The sequence below is a fragment of the Chlorocebus sabaeus genome, chromosome 26 (assembly GCF_047675955.1).
Source record: "Chlorocebus sabaeus isolate Y175 chromosome 26, mChlSab1.0.hap1, whole genome shotgun sequence".
Classification (NCBI taxonomy): domain Eukaryota; kingdom Metazoa; phylum Chordata; class Mammalia; order Primates; family Cercopithecidae; genus Chlorocebus; species Chlorocebus sabaeus.
In genome coordinates, this window is record NC_132929.1 from 50,833,700 (window position 1) to 50,861,487 (window position 27,788).

Here is a 27,788-nt window from a genome sequence, read left to right on the forward strand (position 1 = left end):
GCCACGCTCTTGTCCCTGAGGTGTCCATCAACCACCTGATCCGGCCGGGGCCCGGGAACTAGCACCTCGGACAGCTCCTGGAAGGTGCTGGGGAGGCCGGGTCGTCCTTCTCGCGAGCTCAGGAGGAGCGGCCTTGGGAGTAGAGCGGAAGTCTCGCGAGAGTGACTGCTGCAGGCAGCGGCGGCGCGGGCGCGCGCGGAGACGGCCCCGGGCGCGCGCGCGCGCGCGCTCCCCGCCTCCAGCCCGGGAGCGGCTTGCGGCCGGCTCCGCGCCGCATCGCTCTGGTGCAGCGCAGCTCAGCGCAGCGCGGCGGCCTTTAGGCAGCCGAACGGCCGCGGCAGGTGAGTCTGGGCATGAAGGCTGGGAGGAGAGCTTTGCAGGGAAGCTGGGCGCGGGGCGAGAGGGGTGGGGGTCGCTGGCTGCAGCTTTGTACCCTCTACACTTCACCTTTGGATTCAGGGAGCAGGCCGAACTGTTGAAGAGGTGGGGGTGGAGGTGACCTTTACTGTTTGGGGCTGGGGGAGAGCGTTCAGGGCGCACCCAGGCCCCCCAAACCCACCAAGCACCCCCATTCCCATCTGTGACTCCCGCAGAGGGAACTGGGCCTTTGGGTGACGTCAGACCCTGGATCTGGAGCCTGAGCTTTGGGCCCTCCATCCCCCCCAGCCCCACCTGGCGTTCCCTGGAAACCGACCTTCTGGGGTTGGCGCGCGCGGCCGGGGATGGGTGCGACTGGAAGGGGGTGCCCGTGGACTCCTTCGGGTCTTTCCTTCCAACCAGCGCCTGCAGGTGGACCCGGGTTGACTTCCCTCACCTCCCTGGGGCGGGCGACCTTTGGATGGCGGACCTCAGCCGCCCCAGGGTTGCTGGGGTACTGGAGCGCTGGCCCAGGCCACCAGGCGGGCTCCATCAGGGCTTTGGGTGGTGAGGTGGGGGCGCCGGAATTTGGCTCATTTCAGCGCTGGCTGGAGTCGGTCACGAGGATGGAGGTGAGGTGTTTGGGAACCGATCCCTTTCCCCCGCCTCCGGGAGCTCCTGGTCTGGGGGGTTGGGGGAACCAAGTAGAGACTGGGACTGAGCATTCGCTGTCACAGGCGGCTTAAACCGGTAATGTCCCAGCTTCCCGATGGGGAGATCTGTGAGGGCCTAGCAGACTTTCCCAGGGACACAGAAAGGGAGGCGACAGCCAGCAAATAGGAGACCTCCAGAGGTGATGGGATTTGGGTGGGAGGAGAGGCAAGAGAGGGCATTCCAGGAGAATGTATGGGCAAAGGCACAGGGATGAAAACGAGCACAGCTGTTGGGGGCTGAACCTGGGAGCTCGGCCATGTGACTGCCGGTGGGGTGGTGGAGTCTGGAGAAATTTGCAACCTGTACCCTATGTGTTCTGCCTCACGGAGCAGGGCTCTGAAAGAGGTAGATGGTTCTTGCAGAGGCATGATTGGCAGAGAGATTTTGTTTGGGGCTACACAGGTCTTACTAACTTAGGTTTGTTCTGGGCTTGGTGAGCCCTAGGGCAAAGTCTCCAGAGCTGAGAGGGGGCTGTCTCTGGTGAATGGGCCCCTGAAAGAGGGTCTTAGCTTTAGCAAACCCCTTGGACAGTTAGTGGGATCCCAGGATGGGAGTTCTAGAGAGAGACCTCGGGCTTTGTGGCTGTTTTTAATATTTTCCTGAGTGGCCACCTCCAAGCAAGTTCCCCAAGTCACCTCCCCTCTCTGGGCATCTCTTGGCTAGCACCTTTATCTAGGGATGAAATAATAGGACTAAGTAGTGGCCTCTCTTGAGGATGCTCCTTCTTCTAGTTTAGAGCATCCCCCCGTTCTTCTCCCTCTTCCTTTTCCTTTCCTCCCCCATCCCTCTGCCTCCCTGTCCCTGTCCCAACCCCTTGCCCCCCACAGCATTTCCTTTACAGGCTGCACTTCCTTCCATGCTGCCAGCCGGGAGTTTCGGAAGGTTTCCTGGAGGAAGTGTAATACAGCAGGTTTGACAGCAGCTTTGGACTTAGTCTCATTGGGGGAGGGCGTTAATTGCCTCCCTCCCACCCCTTGGGAGAGTGTCCAAGTCTTAAGCAAGTATATGGATTCACTGTGCCCTGTGCTGGGTCCCTCCTGGAAACTCCATCCAGGAGAGAGTAAAGAAGAGATTATGGGAGAAGACGTGAACACTTAGTGCCCAATGACTGACTCAAATGTATGCAGCGGGATGCAGAGCAGCAGTTTTTGGAAAGGCTTCCCAGAAGGGGTGGGATGTGAGAAGGTGGCAGGACTTAGAGGAGCTGATAGTGCTGCCAGTTTAGGGGCACTGGAAGCAGAGGGGGCGGCTAGAGATGATCTCCTGTGTGAGGCTGGGAGTGTAGGAGGCAGGTCAGCCTGTAAGCAGCAAAAGGTTGTGGGGAGGGAGGTTTGTAGCTGACTGGCACAAAGCCTTGAATGCCAGGCAAGGATCTGTAGGAGGCTACTGAACAGTCATCAGTAGGACAGGGATAGCATGGCCAGGACACTGCTGCTTTCTGAGGATTATTCATAGTTCTGGGATTTCAGGACAGAAGATGGGGCTAGGAGTGGGATGAGAGGATTAGAGGTAGAGCAGGAGGGGGAAACTTCCATCTTAGCAGATTGACTCTGGGCAGCAGAAAAGAATCACCATTTCTGTGCCAGGGATGAGGGGCCCATCCTGGTGAGCAGGGAGCCCTGAAGTTAGCCCTAGGGCTCTGGCCTGATCTGAAGCCAGGCTTGACCCTCTTCTGCTGCCAGGGGCCTCAATCTCCCCACTGTGGGGGCTTCTGTCCTCCTAGCTTCACAATAAGGAAAGGAATACATTACGGTCAGGGTTTCTTAAACAAAATTCAGGTAGTATCTACTGTCTTATTGATAATTAAGGAGGTGTTTCCCAAGGCCTACATCTTTGGAGGGGTATGTAGCCCCCATCCCCATTATAAAAGATTATCAGTTGAGCAGATTGCTACTTCTTCTGTTTTGTAGTCTTTAAGAACTTTGGTTTGGCCAGCGCGGTGGCTCATGCCTATAATCCCAGCACTTTGGGAGGCCGAGGTGGGTGGATCACCTGAGGTCAGGAGTTTGAGACCAGCCTGGCCAACATGGTGAAACCTCGTCTCTACTAAAAATACAAAAATTAGCCGGGCATGGTAGTACACATCTGTAATGCCAGCTACCAGGGAAGCCGAGGCAGGAGAATCTTTTGAACCTGGGTAGCGGAGGTTGTAGTGAGCTGAGATTGTGCCACTGCACTCCAGCCTGGGCAATAGAGTGAGACTCCAGCTCGAAAGAAGAGAGAGAGAGAGAGAGAGAGAGAGAGAGAGAGAGAGAGAGAGAGAAAGAAAGAAAAGAAAGAAAGAAAGAAAGAAAGAAAGAAAGAAAGAAAGAAAGAAAGAAAGAAAGAAAGAAAGAGAAAGAACGAACGAACTTTGGTTTGCAGAGGCCAGTGATTGCTGTCTTCCCCTCCAACCCCCCACCCCCCCATTTCAAAGGCTTGCCCTGAAACAAGGGCAGAGAAGCCTGGAAGCTTCCATTTCTGTGACCCTAGTCTTTTACCGTCCTCTCAAGTCCCAGATTCTCTCTGCCCTAACCTTTATATACAAACAAGGCAGCTTTGCCCTGTGCTCTGGTTTCTACTCTGAATCATTCATACTTTGCTGCACTGACTTCTCTGGAACTGTAAGCAGACTTTTGGGAGATTGTCTGGGACCAGGGACAAGGGTTAGGCTAGAGCCCGGTTAGGGAGGAGACTCCTCCTTTGAGGCCCCTATGTTCTAGTTGTTTTCTCCTCTCCCTCTGCTTCCTTGTTTTCCTGGAGGTCTTTAGTGCTAGACCACAGTTGCCCACTCCACATCCCATTGTCTCAGGGGAGGTAGTGCCTCTTTCAGTCACAATTTTTACCAACTACATCTGAATGTGGTCCTCATTGGCATGGGGCCACCTCTGAAATCTTAAACTCTAGTATTTTTCTCTAACCACAGTCCAACTTCTGCTTTATGTGCTCTGACCTCAAGGAGACCTCTGGTTCTCAGACACCTCCATTTTCTCCGTCTCATGAATTGCCTCTTCTGTGTTTTTTCTGAACTCCATGCCCTCAACCACTGTGCCACTTTGCCTGTGTGTCACTCCAGCTGCCATGAAGGGTCTCCAGTCTTAGCCATCCCTCCATCACTTATAGAAACCCCTCTCCTCATTCCCATCAGTTCCCCTTTCTATTCCATGGGAGGAGTAGTCCAAACTGGACTACTCTCGCCAGGCCCTTTGCTCATGTAGAGGTTGGTTGGATTGTGTGTGGGGGAGGTGGAACCACCCCCATGTTTTCCCATTTCTCTCAAATCCCAATAGAAGAAGATTCCTACTCTAATGCACCCGATCTGTGCTATGGATGCCGACCCATCCTGTCTCTTTTGTACCGTTGTCCATCAGTTATTTTCCCCTTCATTGTATTTTTAGACTCTCTGGTATTTCCCTTAATAACTCTCTCCTACCTTATAAATATGCTCAAGTCTTCTATTCTGGGAGAAGCCTTTCTAACTCTGTGTCCTCCTCTCACTGCTGCCATTTTAAACCTATGACTTTGTCTTGCTACAAAAGATGGATATATGACCATTGTAGAAATTTTAGAAAATAAAGAAAACAAATAACTTATCCCACTATCAAGAGACAACTACTTATTTGTTTATTTTTATTTTTTTTTTTTGAGATGGAGTCTCACTCTTGTCGCCCAGGCTGGAGTGCGGTGGCATGATCTCAGCTCACAGCAACCTCTGCCTCCTGAGTTCAAGAGATTCTCCTGTCTCAGCCTCCCAAGTAGCTGGGATTACAGGTGTATATCACCACACCTGGCTAATTTTTTGGTATTTTTAGTACAGACGGCATTTCACCATGTTGGCCAGGCTGGTCTCGAACCCCTGACCTCAAGTGATACGAACACCTTGGTCTCCGAAAGTGTTGAGATTACAGGTGTGAGCCACTGCGCCCGGCCAAGAGGCAACTACTATTAATCTTTTGGTGTATGATGTTTCAGTGTTGTCCCAGATATTCTGTGACTGTGTGTGTATTAAAATTTCAGTCAAGCTTTTTGAAAGAATGGTCTGCTAGACCTGTCTCTTTTTCTTCTCCCTCATATTTTCCTAGTTTCTTGGCAGCTTGGCTTCTCCCCTTTCACTTCCCTGAAACCATAGAGCTCATAGCTGGCTCAATTTTGCTAGTGTAATAAAACACTTCCTGGCCGGGTGCAGTGGCTCATGCCTATAATCCCAGCACTTTGGTAGGCCGAGGTGGGTAGATCATGAGGTCAGGAGATCGAGACCATCCTGGCTAACACAGTGAAACCCCGTCTCTACTAAAAATAGAAAAAATTAGGCCAGGTGCAGGGGCTCTCACTTGTAATTCCAGCACTTTGGGAGGCCAAGGCGGGGGGATCACAAGGTCAGGAGATCGAGACCATCCTGGCTAACATGGTGAAACCCCATCTCAACTAAATACAAAAAATTAGCCGGGCATGGTGGCGGGTGCCTGTAGTCCCAGCTACTCGGGAGGCTGAGGCAGGAAAATGGTGTGAACCCGGGAGGCAGAGCTTGCCGTGAGCCAAGATCGCACCACTGCACTCCAGCCTCAGCGACAGAGCGAGACTCCATCTCAAAACAAAAACAAAAACAAACAAACAAACAAACAAAAAAATTAGCCAGCCATGGTGGTACACGCCTGTAGTCCCAGCTACTCAGGAGGCTGAAGCAGGGGAATCGCTTGAACCCAGGAGACGGAAGTTGCAGTGAGCCAAGATTGCTCCATGACACTCCAGCCTGGTGACAGAGAGAGATGCCATCTCAAAAATAAATAAATAAAATAAAACACTTCCTGATTGCCATATCAACTTGTCACCTGACTGCTTCACAGCCATGGACGTTGTTGACCCAGTTGACCAGTCATTAAAAAGATTGAGATGGATCTGTATTCATTGACATGAAAAACTTTCACGAGATACTGTTGAGTGGGAAAAAACAGGTTATAAAACAGGATGTGTGGAATGATCTCATTTTTGTCATATATGCTTCTATATACATTAAAAATGAAAGCCAACAAAATCCCCCAAACCTAAAGATCAGACTGTTAAAGGGGTGGCATCTGAGAAGGGGGATTTTGGGAAGACTTTTCTACTTTATGCACTTAGATTTTTGTTTTAATTGCATATATTTTTACACATAACTAAAAAGCAACATATTAATTAACTAATTAGTTTAGAGATGAGGTCTCACTATGTTACCCAGGCTGTAGTGCGGTGACCATTCACAGGTGCAATCATAGCTCACTGTAGTGTCCAACTCCTGGGCTCACACAATCCTCCCGCCTCAGCCTCCTGAGTGACTGGGACTACAGGCACACACCACTGTGCTAGGCATATTTAAAACCCTTTAAGGCCATTTTTTTTTTTTTTTTGAGAGGGAGTCTTATTCTGTCGCCCAGGCTGGAGTGCAGTGGCGCGATCTCTGCTCACTGAAAGCTCCGCCTCCCGGGTTCACACCATTCTCTTGCCTCAGCCTCCCAAGTAGCTGGGACTACAGGCGCCCCCATCACGCCCAGCTAATTTTTTTTTTTTTAGTAGAGATAGGGTTTCATCGTGTTTGCCAGGATGGTCTCGGTCTCCTGACCTCGTGATCCGCCCGCCTCAGCCTCTCAGAGTGCTGGGATTACAGGCGAGAGCCACCACGCCCAGCCTTTTTTTTTTTTTTTTTTTTTTTTTTTTTTTTTAAGGAGAAGAAGAATAAAATCCTTCAGTGGCTCCCATGACACTGAGGACAAACTCCAAATCCTTCCCATGGCCTTCAAGGCCAGGATGACCTAGCCCCATTTACCTTTCAACTCCATTTTTGCCTTTCCTTTGCTCCCTCCACTTTGAGATTCATCCTCCCTCTGCCTCTTTCTCTTCCTTAAGTATGCCATGCTATTGCTCTTCTGACCTTCACACCTGCTTTCCTGATTCTCTTTCCGTGGCCAACTCCCTATTCCTTGTTAAAGGTTCAGCTCCAGACTGGGCACGGTGGCTCATGCCTGTAATCCCAGCACTTTGGGAGGCCGAGGCGGGTGGATCACGAGAGGTCAAGACTTCGAGACTAGCTGAGACCATCCTGGCCAACGTGGTGAAACCCTGTCACTACTAAAGATATAAAAAATTAGCCAGGTGCACACGCGCCTGTAGTCCCAGCTACTCAGGAGGCTGAGGCAGGAAAATCACTTGAACCCGCGAGGTGGAGATTGCAGTGAGCCGAGATCGTGGCAATTGCACCCCAGCCTGGGCGACAGGGCAAGACTCTGTCTCAAAAAAAAAAAAAAAAAGACTAACCTGGGCAATATGGCGAAACCCCATTCTACCAAGAAACAAAACAAAAGAATTAGATGGGCGTGATGGCACACACCTGTAGTCTCAGCTACTTGGGAGGCTGAGGTGGAAGGATGGATTGAGTGTAGGAGGTTGAGGCTGCAGTGAGCTGTGATTGTACCACTGCATTCCAGCCTGGGCAATAGAGCGAGACCCTGTCTCAAATAAAAAATAAAACAAAATTCAACGCCTGTGAAAATAAAAATAATAAAACAGAAAATTGAAGCAGACATCCGGGACGCTCTCGCTGCCCATCTAAGACCTCAAACCTGCCTGCATCTGCTTGGATCCTGTTCGGCTTCCCACCTGTTAGGATCAAGGCTTGTCCACCTCCTTGCACTGGTGCCCCTGTTTCTCCCTCTTCACAGGCTTTGTCTATCAGGTAGCCTCTATCTCTACTGTAATTGCAACCTTTCTATATATCCTACACATCTCTGCCTTATTTCCATCTTAAATGACCCCCAGCTGCAGCCCTCCCTGGGCCCTCTCCCTACCCCCGTATCCTACCCAGGTAGTACCCTATCTTTATTCTTGCTCTATATTCTCAGCCAGGCTTCTCTCTCACTACTGTCACCACCAAAACAATTCTTGCTGGATTCACAGCTGACTCGATGCTGTTAGTGTCATGAACACGTTAGTCCCAGTAGTGCCATCCTTTCACATGGGAGCCCTCAGTGGCATTGTCACATTTGTCCAGTCTCTGCTCCTGGCTATGGAGACTCCACACTCTCTGGGCTCTCCTCCTGCCTCATCAGCTGCTCCTTCTCATTCTTTCCCAACTATCCTATTGTGCTTTTTTCTTTTTTTTTCTGCTTGACTTTCTTGACTTTTTATGTTTTTGAACAGGTAATGCATTTGTATGATTTACAGTTCACAAAGATGTTCCAAATTTTGTCAGTTCTAAGATGAACATTTTGATATTTCTGAAAACATTTTCATGTCTGTGTTTTAAAATTTCTGTCATCTTACAGTTACAAATTGGCTTTTTTTTTTTTTTTTTTTTTTTTTTTTTTTGAGATGGAGTCTGGCTCTGTTACTCAGGCTGGAGTGCAGTGGCACAATCTCAGCTCACTGCAACCTCTGCCTCCTGGGCTCAAGTGATTCTCCTGCCTCAGCCTCCTGTGTAGCTGGGATTACAGGTGCATGCCGTTGCACCTGGCTAATTTTTAAATTTTTAGTAGAGACAGAGTTTCACTGTGTTGGCCAGGCTGGTCTCGAACTCCTGACCTCAAGTGATCTTCCCACCTCAGCCTCTCAAAGTGCCGGGATTACAAATGTGAGCCATGGTGCTCGGCCTGCAAATTGTCAATTTTTGTTTTTACTTTTAGTCAATAAAATAATGGTCTATCTTAAAATTGATGATGTCATCAATTATATGGAAATGGTATAAGGATATATAGTAAACATTCTGTTTCCCATCTACTCTATATCCATTCAGTTCCTTTGTTCTCCAGAGAGCCACAATTACCATGTTTTTTTCTTGATATCCTTCCAGAGATTCTTTGTGCATATATTGTCATTGTCAAATACAGATATGTATATTTTTCCCCACTTTTTATTTTGAAAAATTCAAAGCTACAAAAAAGTTTAAAGAATAGGGCAATGGGCTGGGCACAGTGACCTCATGCCTGTAATCCCAGCGCATTGGGAAGCCAGGGCGGGCAGATCGCTTGAACCCAGGAGTTTGAGACCAGCTTGGGCAATGTAATGAAACCTTGTTTCTACAAAAAATAAAAAAATTAGCTGGGCTTGGTGGTGCACACCTGTAGCCCCAGCTACTTGGGAAGCTGAGGTGGGAGGATTGCTTGAGCCCAGGGGTTTGAGACTGCAGTGAGCTGTGATTATGCCACTGCACTCCAGCCTGGGTGACAAAGTGAGACCCTATCTAAAAAATAAATAAATAAAATAATGCAGTGACCAACTGTATACCCTTCTCCCATCAATTGTTAATATTTTGCAACATTTGCTTTATCTTTTATTTTTACTTTTTTTTTTGAGATGGAGTTTCGCTCTTGTTGCCCAGACTGGAGTACAATGGCATGATCTCCGCTCACTGCAACCTCCACCTCCCGGGTTCAAGCGATTTTCCTGTCTCAGCCTCCTGAGTAGCTAGGATTACAGTCCCTCACCACCACGCCTGGCTAATTTTGTGTTTTTAGTAGAGACAGGGTTTCTCTGTGTTGGTCAGGCTGGTCTTGAACTCCCAACCTCAGGTGATCCGCCCGCCTCGGCCTCCCAAAGTGCTGGGATTACAGGTGTGAGCCACCATGTCCGGTCTATTTTTACTTTTTAGAGACAGGGTCTTGCTTTATTGCTCACTGAAGGCTCGAACACCTTGCCTTAGCTCCTCATGTAGCTGAGACTATAGGCACACGCCACCATGCCTGTTTCTGCTTTATATATGTGTATAAATTTTTTTGCAGAACCATTTGAAAGGAAGTTACAGACCAGACACTGCTTCTAAAGACCAGCGTGTATCTTCTAAGAACAAAGATGTTCTGTAGGCCGGCATGGAGGCTCACGCCTGTAATCCCAGCACTTTGGGAGGCCAAGGCAGGTGGATCTCTTGAGCCCAGAACTTCAAGATCAGCCTAGGCAGCATGGCGAAACCTTCTCTCTGAAAAAATACAAAAATTAAAATTAGCCAGGCATGAAGGCACACGCCTATAGTCCCAGCTACTCAGGAGGGTGAGACCTGAGGATCTCTTGAGCCTGGGATATCGAGGCTGCAGTGAGCTGTGATTGTGCTGCTGCACTCCTCCAGCATGGGTAAGACAGTGAGACCCTGTATCAAAAATAAAGAAAAAGAAATAAAGAAACAAAAACATGCACACACACAATACCCAAGAAATTTAATAGTGAATAGTAGTATCTTCTATGCAGCCTATATTCACGTTTCTCTAGTCCTAAAAATGTCCTTTGTAGCTGTGATTTTAAAATCCAGGACCTGGCCGGGTGCAGTGGCCTGTAATCCCAGCACTTTGGGAGGCCAAGGCGGGCAGATCACGAAGTCAAGAGATGGAGACCATCCTGGCCAACATGGTGAAACCCCATCTCTAATAAAAATACAAAAATTAGCTGGGCGTGGTGGCATGCACCTATAGTCCCAGCTACTTGGGAGGCTGAGGCAGGAGAAATGCTTGAACCCGGGAGGCAGAGCTTGCAGTGCAGTGAGCCGAGATTGCGCCACTGCATTCTAGCCTGGGTGACAGAGTGAGACTCCCTCTCAAAAAAAAAAAAAAAAATTCTAAGATCTGGGTTGGTGTGGTGGCTCACACCTGTAATCTCAGCACTTTGGGAGGCCAAGGCAGGCGGATCACCTGAGGTCAGGAGTTTGAGACCAGCCTGACCAACATGGAAAAATTCCATCTCTACTAAAAATACAAAATTTGCTGGGCGTGGTGGCGCATGCTTGTAATCCCAGCTACGCCAGAAGCTGAGGCAGGAGAATTGCTTGAACCCTGGAGGTGGAGGTTGCAGCAAGCCACGATTATGCCATTGCACTCCAGCCTGGGCAACAAGAGCAAAACTCCATCTCAAAAAAAAAAAAAAAAAATCCGACAGGCTTCCCCATTGCATTTGGTTGCATGTCTCTTTTGTCTCCATTAATTTAGAAAGTTCCCCCTGCCAATTTCTGCCTTTCATAACAATAACATTTGTCTTGTAGAATTTCCCACAATCTGAATTTGTCAGATTGTTTTTTCATAGTTATTTTCAGATTAAACATTTTTTTTGGCAACAGTATTCATCCATGACCTTGAGTCCTTCTGTGCACAGCATAGCAGGAGGCACATGATGCTCTTTCTTTTTTTCTTTTTTTGAGACGGAGTCTCACTCTGTCGCCCAGGCTGGAGTGCAGTGGTGCGATCTCGTCTTACTGCAACCTCTGCCTCCCAGGTTCAAGCGATTCTCCTGCCTCAGCCTCCCGAGTAGTTGGGACTACAAGTACGTGCTACCAGGCCTGGCTATTTTTTGTATTTTTTGGTAGAGACAAGGTTTCACTGTGTTGGCCAGGTTGGTCTCTAACTCCTGACCTCAAGTGATTCGCCTCGGCCTCCCTCTCTTTTTTTTTTTTGTTTTTTGCTTTGTTTTTTTGAGATGTAGTCTAGCTGTGTCACCCAGGCTGGAATGGAGTGGCATGCTGTCTGCCCACTGCAACCTCCCTCTCCTGGGTTCAAGCTATTCTCCTGCCCCAGCCTCTGGAGTAGCTGGGATTACAGGCACCCGCCACCACGCCCAGCTGAGTTTTCGTATTTTTAGTAGAGACAGGATTTCACTGTGTTGGCCAGGCTGGTCTTGAACTCCTGACCTTGTGATCCTCCTGCCTCAGCCTCCCAAAGTGCTGGGATTACAGATGTGAGCCACTGCACCAGGCCCTCCCTCTCTTTTAAAAAATAAAATAGACTGGGCGCGGTGGCTCAAGCCTGTAATTCCAGCACTTTGGGAGGCCGAGACGGGCGGATCACGAGGTCAGGAGATTGAGACCATCCTGGCTAACACGGTGAAACCCCGTCTCTACTAAAAAATACAAAAAAAGTAGCCAGGTGAGGTGGCGGGCGCCTGTAGTCCCAGCTACTCAGGAGGCTGAGGCAGGAGAATGGCGTAAACCCAGGAGGCGGAGCTTGCAGTGAGCTGAGATCCGGCCACTGCACTCTAGCCCAGGCGACAGAGTGAGACTCCGTCTCAAAAAAAAAATAAAAATAAAAAAATAATAATAATGATGTCACTTTAGATTCATGGATTTTTTTAAAACAATAATCCATGTGGCCCAGGCAATGTGGCTCATGCCTGTAACCCCAGCAGTTTGGGAGGCCGAGGTGGGTGGATGGCTTGAGGCCAGGAGTTCAAGACCAGCCTGGCCAACATGGTGAAACCCTGTCTCTACTAAAAATACAACAACTGGCCAGGTGTGGTGGCTCAGGCCTGTAATCTCAGCACTTTGGGAGACCAAGGCGGGCGGATCACGAGGTCATGAGATCGAGACTATCCTGGCTAACACGGTGAAACCCTGTCTCTACTAAAAAAATACAAAAAAATTAGCTGGGCGTGATCCTGCCTGTAGTCCCAGCTACTCGGGAGGCTGAGGCAGGAGAATGGCGTGAACCCGGGAGGCGGAGCTTGCAGTGAGCCGAGATCGTGCCACTGCACTCCAGCCTGAGCGATGCAGCGAGACTCCGTCTCAAAAAATAAATAAATAATTAAATAAAAAAACAATTAGCTGTGTGTGGCAGGGTGCCTGTAATCCCAGCTACTCGGGAGGCTGAAGCAGGAGAATCACTTGAACCCAGGAGGTGGAGGTTGCCTGAGCTGAGATCACGCTGCTGCACTCCAGCCTGGGCAACATAGCGTGACTCTTTCTCAAAAAAAAAAAAAAAAAAAAGAAAGAAAAGAAAAAAAAATTCACATGGTTATTACTTTTGATACTCTAATTGTCCTAAATTTGGTTGGTTGTAGCCTTTTCAGATTGGCTCTTGTGTCCTTTTGACTTGCCTCCATTAGTTATTGAGTACTTTCTTCTTTCTGATACCACAAGATGTTCCAGGCTAACCTTGTATTTCCTTTTCCTGGCTTGGAACCAGCCATATATATTTTAAAAGTTCTGTGTTCATACTGATACCTCCGCTTTGAATCCAACACCACAAGGCTCTTTCTTACCTTTCCACGGTCTGTATTCTGTCTCCTTCAGTGAGAACCCACCTTCCCCAAATCATCAGCACACTGACTCATTTGCCCTCTTCTGTAGTATACATGGCAAAGCTTTAGAGTCATTGCAGCATACCAGCAGTAAGAGTAAACCTGCTAAAATTCATGACTTTTTTGCAGTTTCTTTTTCTTTTTTTGAGACAGGGTCTTGCTCTGTCACCCAGGCTGGAGTGCAGTGGCGCAATCACACCTCACTGCAGCCTTGACTTCCAGAGCTGGAGTGATCCTCTCACCTCAGCCTCAGGAGAAGCTGGGACTATAGGCGCACATCACCATGTCCGGCTAATGTTTGTAATTTTTTTTTTTTTTTTTTGAGATGGAGTCTCACTCTGTCGCCAGGTTGGAGGGCAGTGGCATGATCTCGGCTCACTGCAACCTCTGCCTCCCAGGTTCAAGCGATTCTCCTGCTTCAGACTCCCCAGTAGCAGGGAATACAGGCGCGTGCCACCATGCCCAGCTAATTTTTGTATTTTTAGTAGAGATGGGGTTTCACCATGTTGGCCAGGATGGTCTTGATCTCTTGACCTCGTGATCCGCATGCCTCGGCCTCCCAAAGTGCTGGGATTACAGGCGTGAGCTACTGTGCCTGGCCATGTTTGTATTTTTTCTAGAGACTGTGTCTTGCTGTGTTACCCAGGCTGGTCTTGAACTTCTGAGCTCAAGTGATCCACCTGCCTTGGCATCTCAAGGTGCTGGGATTCCAGTCATGAGCCACCGCACCCAGCCTGTTTGCACTTATTTTTGCCCTTGAGGTTTATCTTTCTAAGAGTACACAGAATTACTGTGATCAAAAGTTACTTGGGCCTTTTTTTTTTTGTCTGTAAGATTGTTAGCAATTTAAAGTATAGTTAGCTTGATTTGTTTTTGTTTGTTTTAGGGTTTGCTTTTCTTTTTGGTTTAAGTTTTTGAAATATGGAAGTCATTTTATGTGTACAAGTATATTAAAAAAGCTTGTTAACAAGTGTGTAAAGAATGGAAGTCTCTCTACTCATCCAATACTTTCTGGTTGATTCTTCCTGTGTTTCTTTTCAAAAATAAGCAAATTCATATGTGCATTTTTACTTCCCCTTTCTTACATAAGGGGTAGCATATGATTTACACTTTTCGTCCTGTTTTTTTTTTTTTTTTTTTAAACTTAATATATCCTGGAAAGCATTCCACAGCAGTTTACTGAGCTCATCTTTATTTTTTTAAATTTATTTTATTTTTTTGAGACATGGTTTCACTCTGTCACCCAGGCTGGAGTGCAGCAGCGCAATCTTGGCTCACTGCAACCTCTGCCTTCTGGGTTCGAGATTCTCCCACCTCAGCCTCCTGAGTAGTTGGGATTACAGGCTCATGCCATCATGCCCGACTAATTTTTGTATTTTTTTGGTAGAGATGGGGTTTCACCATGTTGGCCAGGCTATTCTCAAACTCCTGACCTCAAGTGATCCTCCTGCCTTCGCCTCTGAAAGTGCTGGGATTACAGGTGTGAGTCACCGTGGCTGGCCTCTTTTTTACATCTGTGTAATACTCTATTGCATGATGCATCTTGTATATTTAAATAGTCACATTTAGGTTGCTTTCAGCATTTTGCTAATGCAAGTAGTGTCATGTTGAATAACGTGTGTGTTTGTCATTTCTTATATCTGGGTAAATGACTAACAGGATCAGGATTATTAGGTTAAAAGGAAAATATATTCTTGTTCTCTTCCTTTTCTTTAACATGAAAGGTTTACCATACAGACTGTTGTACATCTTGCTTTTTTTAACTAATCATGTTTTTGGAGATTTTTCCATATCAGTACCCGGAGAACTTCTTTCTCTTTTTAAAATTTTTAACAGCTGCAGAGCATTTTTAAAAATAGCTGCGGAACAGTCCATTGTATGACTGTACCATTGGTTTAATCAGTCCCCTATTGATGTTATCCTTTGTTATTCAAAACAGTGCTGCAATTAATGCACCTGTGTATGGATATCATTTCCTGATTGTCTCTATCATACCCTTCTCTTTTCTTTTTGTGGTAGATGTTACTGGGTTTTTATATCTGTATTTCATCCCATATCACAAAAGGGCCCAGAAGATTGTAATTGCCCGATCTTTTAATCAGGTCCAGAGGAATTTGACTGGAATGCTAGAAGTTTGTGTGTGTGTGTGTGTGTGTGTGTATGTTTTTCCTTTGAGACAGTCTTGCTCTGTTGCCCAGGCTGGAGTGCAGTGGTGCAATCACAGCTTACTGCAGCCTCCACCTCCCAGACTCAAGCAATCCTCCCACTTCAGCCTCCTGAGGAACTGGGACTACAGGCACGCACCACCATGCCTGCCTAATTTTTTATTTTTTGTAGAGATGGAATCTCACTATGTTGGCCAGACTGGTCTTGAACTACTGGTCTCAAGTGATCCTCCTGCCTCAGCCTCCCAAAATGATGGAATTACAGGTGTGAGCCACTGCGCCTAGCCTGAAGTTTTTATTTTAAAGCAAACTTCTCATGGAAGTCTAACACACAGGAGATTGCACAAGTTGTAACTGTATGCTTGGAGAATGTTCACAAAATCTACCTCTGTGTATCCAGCACCCCTAACAGGAACAGATGCCGGGCCCCCAGTTGCTGCCCCATCAAGGATAATACTGTCTTGATTTCTAATACCATAGATTAGTTTTTCCTATTCCAAAACTTTAAGCAAATTTCTGCCCAGCTTTTAAATGTTGCATTGCCTTAGCACTTGGTTGTGGACCATTTTCTGCTGTTGACTATATAAATGTCCACCAAAGTTATTGTTCTAACAAGGTGATTACTGCTTGGTTTCCTTGGCGTTAACTTGCCAATGATTACTTAGCATGGGTCAACCAGGCCTGCTGCTGAACTTCCAGGAGCAGAGCATGTTTGTACATTCCAGATTCCTATAAGACGCCCTGTCCAGGTGTCCCCCAGCGTCTCATATCCTGCATGTCCATAGCACACGCTGCTTGTCCTCCCCTGGAACCTCCGCCTCGTCTCACACAGGCTTGTCATGATGAGTCTCCACCATCCACTTGGAGTTAAGTGGGCAGGGAGTCTTCCAATTGCTCCCTTTCCCCTACTCCTTAAAACCACCTCAAGACCCCTTCAAACTTGTCTCCGAAGGGTCTCAGGGAGCACAGCCTGCCCACCTTGCCTCTCTAGCCTCATCTGCTGCTCCCTCATTTGCATTCTGCTTTGGCCATAGTGGCTTTCTTTCCCTTATGATAGGTGGCTCATGCCTATAATCCCAGCACTTTGGGAGTCCAAAGCGGGAGGATTGCTTGAGGCCAGGAATTTGAAACCAGCTGTGCAACACAGCAAGACCTCCTATCTACAAAATATTTAAAAATTAGCATGGTAGCCTGTCCCTGTAGTCTAGCTTCTCAAGAGGCTGAGGCAGGAGGATGGCTTGAGTCCAGGAGTGCCACTTTACCCCAGCCTGGGTGACAGAGTGAGACCCTGTCTAAGAAAAAACACAAGTGTGAAGCTCCTTCCTAGTGAGGAACTGTCCCTATAGGATGCTTTCCCATCTGTCTGGAAGGCTGTTTTGCCCGGGGAACTCTTCTTCATTCTTCAGGTCTTTACTACCACTTGTATTTAATTTCCCTGAGGCTGGGTACAGTGGTTCATGCCTATAATCCTAGCACTTTGGGAGGCTGAGGCAAGTGGGTTGCTTGAGCCTAGGAATTCAAATTAGCCTGGGCAATATGGCGAAACTCAGTCTCTACAAAAAAAATATAAAAATTAGCTGGGCATGGTTCATGCCTGTAGTTCCAGCTACTTAGGAGGCTGAGCTTGGAGGATCACCTGAGCCTGAGGAGGCTGAGGCTGCAGTGAGCTGAATTTGTACCACTGCACTCCAGCCTGGGCAACAGAGAGAGACCCCATCTCAAAAAAAGTTTTTTTAATTAAAATAATTTAATTTCCCTGACTCCCCAGACCAGATTAGATCACTATGACATGCTATGTATGTTTTCATGGCAGCTGTGCTTGCCTTTTATATGATTTACTGCAGAGGTGATTGTTTCATGGGGAGAGCAGGGACCATATCTGTCTTGCTCATTCTCTCTTCCAGCACCATATAAGTGTCTTAATAAATGAACAAAGGCAAAAGGAGTGAAGGGAGGCTAGCCTGTGACCAAGGCTGAGGCTCAGTCTGTACTTCAAGGTCAAGGAATAGAATGTCACTTGGCTTTCCCTATATGAGATCCCTTCCCAGGTTCCTTTCCCATCCTTGGATGGGGTTTTCGGAGGGTAGATTTTGTACCTTGAGGCAGAGGGCAGGAGCAGCTGGGAAGATGCAGCTGGTGGAAGGGTGGCTCTGGGAGGAGGGGAGCTGCCTCCATTGTGTTCACGGTACTGTGGGAGTATGTGCTGGGTCCTGTCCTGGGGAGCTTGCTACGCAGATGGGGAGTAGAGAGGGACTGGGTTGAGTGTGGTCTGATCTCATCCTTCTCTGGCTTTTCTTTCCTTCCAGTTCAGGACAAGAGGTGTGGGCAGGCCACTGGGCCAACTGGTACCATCATGGCAGGTAAGGAGAGGGGCAGGCTGTGTGGGTAGGACATGACAGTGAGCATAGTGTGGATGGCCCTCTTCCTGGTCCCCTTATCTCCCCTAGTCTTTGGAGGCCAGGTTCTTTCCATCTTATTGTCCCTAAGCTTTCCCCACTCTCTCCACTGAGGCCTGTCTGAGAACCTCAACATGACATTGTCTAGCCCTCTGTCAGATCTTTGGTCCTAGGGACCAGGAATTGAGCACCTTGATGTCCTTGTCTTACTGTCCATCTGCCTGATTAGTGGCCCCCCTCCCCTCTGTCTCTATTGCTTTCTAATACTCTGAGGCCTTTTTTTATCTGGTTCAGAAGGCTCAGAGGTATAGAATGCCAAAGTTGGAGGGAACTTTAGGAACCGTGTAGCCCAGCCCCCACTCCAGCAGATAAACTGAGTTCTAGAGAGGGGCGATGATTTGCCCCAGAGCACAAATGCTGAATGGAGGCTGGAACCCACATCTGTGGATTCTCACGCATCCCGCTTCCTCTGCTTGGAGCTGCCCCCACTGAGAGGGTGGCATCCTGAGGCCCCGAGACAGTGTCACTCAGAATTAAAAAACAATAAATGTGGTCTGTCAAGGTGACATTGTTTTTTATTCTGAGTGACACTGTCTTAGGGCATTTGGCTACTTTGGGATCATCTCAGCTGACCTGGGGAGGTAGGGATGGCTGAGTGGGGAAAACAGAGTGGCTGGTGGCCACAGGGGCCAATAGGGCAGCACAGCCAGAGAAATGATGAGCGTCTTGGATTGTCGGGAAAGACTGGAGGTGATGTTGTGCAATGTGTCTCATCCACAGAGAAAGTGAACAACTTCCCACCATTGCCCAAATTCATCCCGCTGAAGCCATGTTTCTACCAAGACTTTGAGGCAGACATTCCTCCCCAGCATCTCAGCATGACCAAGCGCCTCTACTACCTCTGGATGTGTGAGTGCTGTGGGATGGGGGTGGGCCGGGGTGACTGGAGGAGGAAGGAAGACTGGGCGTGCTGGGCAGCAGGATGGGGTGCCCACAGGCCCGACTGTCCTTCAGTCCCACTTGTGGCATATGCATGGACCATAAGTCTTCCCCTGCCAGGCTCCCAGAGGCTTCTTCCATGGGCCACTTCCCCGACTGGGCCTCAGTTTCCATCAACCTCCCCATCTAGGCCTCTCCTCCCTTCCTTCCCCTCCACCCTCCTTTCACAAAGCATCTGGACAGGGGTCCCTCTCTGCAGTATAATCCTTGTCTTCTTGCTTCCCCTTTCCCTTCCACTGGAGTAACTTTCCAGGGAACATCTGAGGACTGTCAGGACCTCAGGATTCTGGATTTGGAGAGGAGTCTTTCCCTCAAAACCTTATTTGTCTTGCTTTCTCTGGAAGATTGCTCAAAGAGGAGGATTCAACTGGGAGTTGGGAGCTGTGGGGTCATGTTCGCCTGGACGCTGTGCTTCCCAAGCAGCAGGTTCCTCATTTGTAGGAAGAGAGTATTGGCTTGGCGATTGCTGTGGTTCCATGCAGCTCTGTGTTGGGTGGTCTGTACCTGTAAGAGTCTAATGTCAGGCACAGTGGTTCACACCTGTGATCCTGGCACTTTGGGAGGCTAAGCCAGGAGGATCACTTGAGGTAAGGAGTTTAAGACCAGCCTGGGCAACACAGCAAGACCCCTATCTCTACAGAAAATTAAAAAAAAAAAAATTAGGCCTGTGTGGTGGCTCACACTTGTAGTCCAGCTACTCAGGAGGCCAAGGCAGAGGATCCAATGAGCCTAGGAGTTTGAGACCAGTGTGGGCAACATAGCAAGACCCCATCTCTTAAGAAAACTAGCTAGGGATAGTGGCACTTGCCTGTAGTCCTAGCTACTCAGGGGACTAAGGTGTGAGGACCACTTCAGCCCAGGAGTTCAAGGCTGCAGTGAGCTATGATCATGCTACTGCATTCCACCTTGGGTGACAGAGTAAGCACCTGTCTCTAAAAAAAAAAAATTAAATAATCTAGAATTCTTTATTTAGAAAACCTTAGCATCAGTGTTCTAAGGTTTTAAGGTTGAGAGTGTAAAGGCCTCATTTCTGGTGATCTGCAGCAGGTGGTGGGAAAGGTGTCTTCTTGGGAGGATGGGACTTGGCTGTGCTGAGGTTGGTTAGAAGGTACCTCTTAGGCATGTGAGGGAAAGGCAGGCTGGCTATCCTGTGCTGGGTGTGAACCCCAGAAGCCAAAGATACCCGCAGTGTGACTACAGTTGGATTCTGCTATGTGTGACATTGCCCTCACTGAGGCCTGCACTTAGCTGCCTACCTGGGCAGATGCTTGCACATGCCAGGAAGGTGGTAAAATATGCTGTCTTTGCAGCAGGTCCCCCATGGCATGGTAGGAAGAGGATGGGGCAGATAGACTCCGTTTCAAGGCCTGGCTTGGCCTTTGAGTGAAGAAGGGATCTCCTACCATGTAACCTGAGAGAAGGGGGGATGGGACAGGTGTGGGTAAGTCTGTAGATGTTGGGAAGCAAATAAGGAAGTTAACTCTGATGGCTTCCGTTTTTTCCATCAAATATGATGTAGTGGGGAGAGTGGGCTCAGAACAAGGCTATGACCATGTTTGTAGACAGAGAGTGAGGACACTCTCCAAAGAAACCTGGCCCCTAAGATTTCTGGGCCACACACAAGGTCCATTTGAGGTTGGCTGATGTGAATTTATACTCCTGCCAGTCTTCCTCATGGGGTCCCCTTTTTTCTCAGCGACATTCAGCTCAGGTACAGATGAGAATTATGTTCATCTAGGATGAGTGTGACCAGAAGACAGGGCAGGAGAGGGAATAAGAAAATGTGTAATGAATTATAGAATCTAAGTTGGATAGGGGGAAGAGTGAAGACAGACAGAAACTGATCGCTAGAGAGAGAGAGGGGCTGAGCCCATGGGTATCCATTCCAGAGAGGAAGCAGAGTAATTGCAGCAGAAGTGTTTGAGCAAGGGAGCTGGGGACAGGTTGGACTAGGGAGAGATGTCAACCAATGTAATAGGTTAGTGTCTTTTCTATGTAAAGAGCAAATAAAATCAGTTTTTAACACCAAGCCTCCAGGAGATTTTGGGACAGTGAACAGGGATAGAGGAAATACAGCTGAATGTACAGGAAGAAATGCCCACTCATTATGAGGGGCTGAGATGGGTGACATGGTGGTCAGGCCAGGCTTGTGGGTCACTGTCTGACCTGGACTCTGGGAACTCCACTCCTGGGAACATCTCATCCAGAAGCTGGATTTAAGGGCTATAAATATCTCCTTAAGTCCTCACTAGGCACTCGCCAGGTGGTTTACTCCCAAGGAAATGTATATAACCCTTGAGGTGCTTAAGAGTTTTATTCAGAAGACAGGACCACAGATGCCTGGCTGTTTGAGGCCATGATTGAGCCCTCCTTCGTTTGTTTGTTCAGCAGGTCTTTGTGGTCTTGGCTTTGTTTTCAAGGAAGGGAGTGCCCTGATGTTAGATAATGTTGTGCTGCACAGACCTGGGTGTGTGTTAGTACCAGCATCACTTTTATCTGTAAATCTTTGAGGTCCCTGCTGGCCGTGACTCAGTGACACTGTGCCTCCTAGTTCAGATAGATGAGGTGGGGACAGAGGAGGGAGAGCCTGGGTCCTGTTCTTGGGGAACTTTTAGTCCCGTTGATGGGCTGGGATTTGTATCTGGGGAAACTTGAGAGCAGCCCAGGTCAGTAGAAGGTCAGAGGGATGGGAGATGAGGAGGTTGCAGTAGCAAAGGAAGACTTCTTCGAGGAGCTGGCATGAGAGTTATCTAAGAAATAGATTAGATAGCTGGGCACAGTGACTCACACCTATAATCTGGCACTGTGGGAAGCCGAGGCGGGTGGATCACCTGAGGTCAGGAGTTCGAGACCAGCCTGGCCAACTTGGCGAAGACCCATCTCTACTAAAAATATAAAAATTAGCTGGGCATGGTGGCAGGTGCCTGTAATCCCGGCTACTCGGGAGGCTGAGGCAGGAGAATCGCTTGAACCTGAGAAGTAGAGGTTGCAGTGAGCTGAGATCACGCCACTGCACTCCAGCCTGGGCTACAGAGCAAGATTCCATCTCAAAAAAAAAAAAAAAAAAGAAAAAAAGAAATAGATTAAATAAAGACTGACATTCCAAGGCCAGGTGTGGTGGCTCACATCTGTAATCCCAGCACTTTGGGAGGCCTTGGCGGGTGGATCACGAGGTCAGGAGATCGAGACCATCCTGGCTAACAAGGTGAAAACCTGTCTCTACTAAAAAAATACAAAATAAATTAGCCGGGCATGGTGGCGGGCGCCTGTAGTCCCAACTGCTTGGGAGGCTGAGGCAGGAGAATGGCTTGAACCCAGGAGGCGGAGCTTTCAGTGAGCCAAGATCAGCCACTGCACTGCAGCCTGGGCAACAGAGAAAGACTCTCTCTCAAAAAAAAAAAAAAGACTGAGATTCCAGCCGCCAATGCCTGCCCCCTTTAAGTGCAAGGTAGATGGCACAATGGCTAGAAGAGATGTTTCCACAAGGCCTTTTACTTTTCCCTTTCCATGCCCCTATTTCGAAAGAGAAAGTGTAAGGTCGGTTTCCCATGTCCTGGACTTGGTGATTGCTGTGAGTCTGGGAGGGTGAGGGGCTGAAGCCATTCTTATAAGGACAAAAGCATTTTACCACCCTGAGGCTTTGGAGCCCTTCAAAGGGGCTTGCTGGGCAGAAGCTCTGGGTTCTGGAGCCTGTGCTCTCCAGATTTCTCAGGAGTGGGTGCTGGGGTTGTTGGGGGGGGGCGGCGGTTGGTTCGAGCTCCCAGCTTGCTTTCTTACAGTCTTTACTCCTCTGTGTGTGTATGTGTGTCTCATGTGTCTCTGTATGTATTTGTTGGTATGGGTTGTGGGTCTTTTATGTGGGTGTGAATCTGTGAATGTATCTGCATCTCTCTGTGTTTGTCTGTGCTGTTGACCTGGCTTGATTGTGGGTCTCTGTTGCGTTACTGGTGTGTGCGTGCCCATGTCCGTGTGCTCATGTGTCTCTCTATGGGCCTGGGCGTCTGTCTCTATGTGTGCATGTGCTCCTGGGCCTGCAGTGAACAGCGTCACGCTGGCCGTGAACCTGGTGGGCTGTCTCGCGTGGCTGATCGGAGGCGGGGGAGCCACCAACTTTGGCCTCGCCTTTCTCTGGCTCATCCTCTTCACACCCTGCTCCTACGTCTGCTGGTTTCGGCCCATTTACAAGGCCTTCAAGTAAGTGGTTGGTACTAACTGCAGCGCCTAGCCGTCTCTTTGCCTGTCTCCCCTGCCTCTTCTCCATGTCTTTTCTCACTTCTTTTTTTTTTTTTTTTTTTTTTTTTTACCCTCCCCCAAACTCACTTTCCTTTGTTCACCTTTGGCTCAGATTGCTGGGTAGGGCTGGGCTTGGGCTTTCTGGGGGTACCAGGTTGAGGTGAGAGGGCTGAGAGTTAGTTCCTTTCCTCCTCACTCTACCCTTGGGTAGGGGAAATATAGAGAGACCAGGCCTATTTTTTCTGTCCTCACCTTCCTCGGGCAGCTGCATGTTAAATTTTGCCTGTGGGGCTGCCTGTCTTGGTGGAGCTGCCCATCCTAGTACCTGTGGGGCTGGCCGACTTGGTGCCAAGGACACCATCTATCCATGTGCCAATGGAACCAGCCAGCCATGCACCATGGACGCTGTTCATGTGCAATGAGGTCATCCAACTGTGTGCCAAAGGGAACACCCATCCACGTATCAGTGGAACTTGCTGTCTTGGTGCCAGTGGGTGTCCACCTAGTGCCAAATGGCATTTTCAATCTTTGTGCCCATGTGACTATTCATCAATGTACCAAGGCTATCTGTCTTAGTGCCAGTAGAATATCCATCTCAATGCTAATGGGGCCTTAAATCTCTTTGTGCCAATCAGGCCATCTATCTAAGTGCCAATTAGCTACTATTTTGGTGCCAATAGGGTGTCCATTCTAGTGCCAATGCGACTTTCTATCTCTGAGCCTATGGGACCATCCATCCATGTACCAGTGGAGCTAGCTGTCTTGGTGCCGGTGTCCATCCCCTTGACAATGAGACTGTTTATTCCTGCCTCAATGGAGTCATCTATTTCTATGCCAATAAGCCGTCTATCCATGTAACAGTGGGTGGTCTGTTCATGAGGAAATCCCTCCCTGTGTAATGTTGCAACACACAGGTCTACCATGTGGAAACTTGCAAAGATGTATGGGTAAAACTATCCCATTCTGACCTCTCAATTAAGGCCTTTAAATGTCTTCTGTCCATTATGCACTTAAACTTGGAAGGGCTTGGGGGCCTTGAAGGCAGGGAAGCCCTGGCCTTCTGCCCAGGTGATAGGAGCCACCTCCTCTGCTGCAGGACTGACAGCTCCTTCAGTTTCATGGCATTCTTCTTTACCTTCATGGCTCAGTTGGTCATCAGCATCATCCAGGCCGTGGGCATCCCAGGCTGGGGCGTCTGGTAAGAGGCAGGGGTGTGGCCTGGGGCTGGAAGGGGTGGCACTGCGGGTGTATCTTTTGCGTACCTTTGTGTGCTAAGCTGCCTAGCCTATGGGGCCTGAGTGACATGGGTTGTTGGGAGAGTGAGAGGATTCGGGATAGTGTAGTAGTACAGCCATAGCATCAGAGGGAAGGAGAACCTGGCAGTGGTTTCTTGGGGGCTGAGGGGTGTCAGGGATTATGGGAAAATCTGGGGAAAGGAAGTGTTGTATCTGAAGAGCACCTCTGAGCCACAGGGAAGGGGTCTTCTTGAGCCACTGACACAGGCCCTTTGGGTATCAGTAAGATGGTCCCTCTGCATCCAGTGATATGTTTCCTCCCTGTGACAATGAGATGGTCCCTTCCTCTGGGAGAGGGGCTCCTGGGCACCGCTCATCCTGCCCGCAGCCCCACACTGGCCTCTTCCTGCAGCGGCTGGATTGCCACCATCTCCTTCTTCGGAACGAACATTGGCTCGGCGGTGGTGATGCTAATTCCCACTGTCATGTTCACAGTGATGGCCGTCTTTTCCTTCATCGCCCTCAGCATGGTACGTGGTCCCCTCAAGGGTGAGAAGGTGGCTTAGGGAAGGGGCTGTGTTCTGAAACAAGCCCTCCTCCAAGTGACAAGAGGATCCTGAGGTCTTCCAAGAGACTCACTCTGGCATGGCCTGCAGGAGTCTCCTACAGAGGCATGCATAGGGAGGGAGCACTGTTTTTTTTTTTAACAGATGGGTCCCATCTATTTGCTGGATGGGCTGTCTTTTTTCTTTGATTAACCCTTTCTTATGCTCTTTTTTCCTACAGGTTCATAAATTTTACCGGGGAAGTGGGGGGAGTTTCAGCAAAGCTCAGGAGGAGTGGACAACAGGAGCATGGAAGAATCCACACGTGCAGCAGGCGGCCCAGAATGCAGCCATGGGGGCAGCCCAGGGTGCCATGAATCAGCCTCAGACTCAGTATTCCGCCACCCCCAACTACACATACTCCAATGAGATGTGAACCAGCCACACCTACCAGGTGGCAGGGCTGGGGCCATTGGGACAGGGGGCTCAAGCCACATCATCATTTGTGGTGACCAAGCAGGGTTCCCCCTTTCCTTTTTCTCCTTCCCTACTTTGTACAAAGGACCAGAGTTTTATATATATATATATATATATACACACACACACACACATACACACACACACATATATATATATATATATATGTATATGTCTGTCCCCCGGCCCCCAACCTTTGTATTCTGCTCTTGGCACTCAGCTGTGGGCTGCACGTGGAGCTGTCCCGTGCGGTGGTAGCTGTATCCGTGTCCCCTCGTGAAATAGTGTGCAGTGGAGGTCTCTTGTTGTGGTGCTAGATGTGTGTTTAGAGCTAAACCAGCCCCCACCCCCATCCTCCACCTGCCCCTCCTGCCCCTTGCCCCTCTGACCCTGGTCCAGGGACCCCTCACAGGGCCAGGGGATGCATAGCAGAAAGACTGGCCCCTTCCTAGGGTTATAAGCTGGAACTGCTTCCACTTTCAGTCTTCCTGGGAAGCAGCAGTTTTTAGCACTCTTGGTGGTGGGTGGGAGGATGGGTACAAGCCCAGGATATTCCCTTGCTCTTCTCATCCGTCCAGGCCTCCCCTCCCTCAGCCTCCTCCTCCCTCATCTGTTCCCTAATGTCACATTCCCTGTGCTATCTTCCCTTGCCCAGGGTCTGTCTGTCTCTTTCCTATGTGACTTTTCTTTGTCTTCCCCGAGGCTGAGTATCCCAGTTTTATCTGCTCCTGAGACTGAACCCAGATCCCCAAATCTAACTTGATTTACAGTTCAAGGAAGCTGATGAGGGAGTTGGGCCTTACCCCTGATGTAGGAGGGGCACACAGCTGGGGGTGCAGAGCCCACCTGGGTAACTGACACCCAGGGGATGGAAATGCAGGGTTTCTGCTTGGGCCTGAGAGTTTGGTCTGCAGGGGCAGGCTCCTTTTTTCTCTCCCCTGCCTTCTCCTCCTTCTCTCCCCAGAGCCCCCTTGACCCCTCTGCATATGTCCCTCTGCCTCCTCCCCATGCCCCCAGCTGCTGTAGCTTGATTCTCCTACCCTGACCGCACCGTGTGCCAGGTGGCATCTGCCTTACTGCCTTCCCTGAGGAGTTGGGACATGCTGGGCAGTTGTCAGATGTAAAGGCACGGCTGGAGCAGACCACATGTCAGTAATGATTGGTCCCTGGGGGAGGTCTGGCTGGCTCCAGCACACTGGGGCACCTAGGTGTCTCTCAGTGACTGTTGGATTCCTGGGAGCAGTAGCTGTTCTGTTTGGATCTGGTAGAAGGGACAGGGGCTCAGAGGGCTAGGCCCGGAGGGAAGGTCAGAGGAGAAGGCAGGCAGGGTCCAGTGAGAGGGGAGCATGCCTTCCCCTACCCTGACTTGCTGTTGGTCACAGGGCAGTTCTGGGCACTTGAACTCAGGGCCCAAGCAGAAGCACAGGCCCAGTCCTGGCTGCAAGCACAATGGCCTGAATGGGATTTCAGGTTAGGTGGGGTGGGAGGCGAGGCTCTCTGGCTTTAGTTTTGTTTTGTTTTCCAAATCAAGGTAACTTGCTCCCCTCTTCCTACAGACCTTGGTCTTGGCTTGTCCTCACCCAGTCAGAACTCCCTAGCACTTTCAGGAGAGTGGCTTTAGGCCCATGGGGCTGTTCTATTCCAAGCGGTATAAGAATATGGCTGGTAGAGGCTCCAGCTGTGTGCAGGGCCTGAAGGGGAGTGGGTTCTTACCCAAAGAGCATCTGCCCATTTCCCACCTTCCCTTCTCCCAACAGAAGCCTGCCTGAGCTGTTTGGACAAAAATCCAAACCCTGCTTGGCTACTCTGGCCTGGCTTCAGCTTGGAACCCAACACCTAGGCTTCCAGGCCACCCTGAGCCAGGGGCCTCCGGAAGTTCTCTTCCTGATGGTCCTTTAGGTTTGGGCCACAAAATATAATTACCTCTCCTCTCTCCCATTTTCTCTCTAGGGAGCAATGGTCACAGTCCCTGGTACCTGAAAAGGGACCCTAGGTCTAGGCCCTTCTTCCCTTTCCCTTCCTCTCTCCTACCCGAGACCTTCGGCTCCCTTTTCCTTCTCTCTCTGGTGGCTCCAGGAGGCCTGTGATCTAGCTCCCTGCTTAGCACCCATGACCTGTTGGATGTTACCTCCAATCAATATCCTGTCCTACCTGCCTCTTTGGCTCAGACCTATATGGCCACGCTCTGGCTCTACCCTTGGGAAAGCCTGATCCTGGTGTGTGGCCCAGCTTGTTCAGGCCCTGGGATGCTGCATCTCCAGGCAACTATGCACTTTCCCAGGGAGGGAACCAGTATGAGAAGTGGGGGCAGGGCACACATTCATCTTTGCAGGAAGGTCTGGCCTGGGACCGTCAAGTGGAGGAGGGCCCAGGTCAGTTCTGGGGTCCCAGTGACCTGCTTTGCTATTCTCCTGGTGCCGCTGCTGCTCCCTATTTCTGGAGCTGGATGTTCCCCAGCTGGCAGTTGAGCTGCCTGAGCCAATGTGTCTGTCTTTGGTAACTGAGTGAACCATAATAAAGGGGAACATTTGGCCCTGTGTGTTCTGCTGTGCCATGTGTCTTCCTGTGGGCTTGCGTGGAGCCTCATGGCAGGCTGTGGGGCAGGGGCATGAAAGTATGGGGGCTGGGTGGGTCTGTGGTCTGTCATTCCTGGGATCTAGAGCTATACAA

The 27,788-nt window shown here is 49.3% G+C and overlaps 2 protein-coding genes across 3 annotated transcripts in view; both read left to right on the forward strand.

Moving 5' to 3' along the window:
• PPCDC (phosphopantothenoylcysteine decarboxylase) overlaps positions 1-27,788 on the forward strand; it is a 357,482-nt gene that overhangs the window by 281,604 nt on the left and 48,090 nt on the right. The window lies entirely within an intron of this gene.
• Positions 228-27,657, forward strand: SCAMP5 (secretory carrier membrane protein 5). 2 transcript variants are annotated; one of them, XM_038010186.2, is made up of 7 exons: positions 228-341; positions 17,540-17,593; positions 18,410-18,538; positions 22,666-22,822; positions 23,958-24,059; positions 24,509-24,626; positions 24,883-27,657. In XM_038010186.2, the coding sequence occupies exons 2-7, from the start codon at positions 17,587-17,589 to the stop codon at positions 25,075-25,077; spliced, it is 708 nt and encodes a 235-aa protein (XP_037866114.1). In that variant the 5' UTR covers positions 228-341; positions 17,540-17,586; the 3' UTR covers positions 25,078-27,657. The 2 variants fall into 2 exon arrangements, with proteins under 2 accessions (XP_037866114.1, XP_072868420.1); XM_073012319.1 differs by lacking the exon at positions 228-341 and adding an exon at positions 15,662-15,682 and having other exon boundaries at positions 17,539-17,593.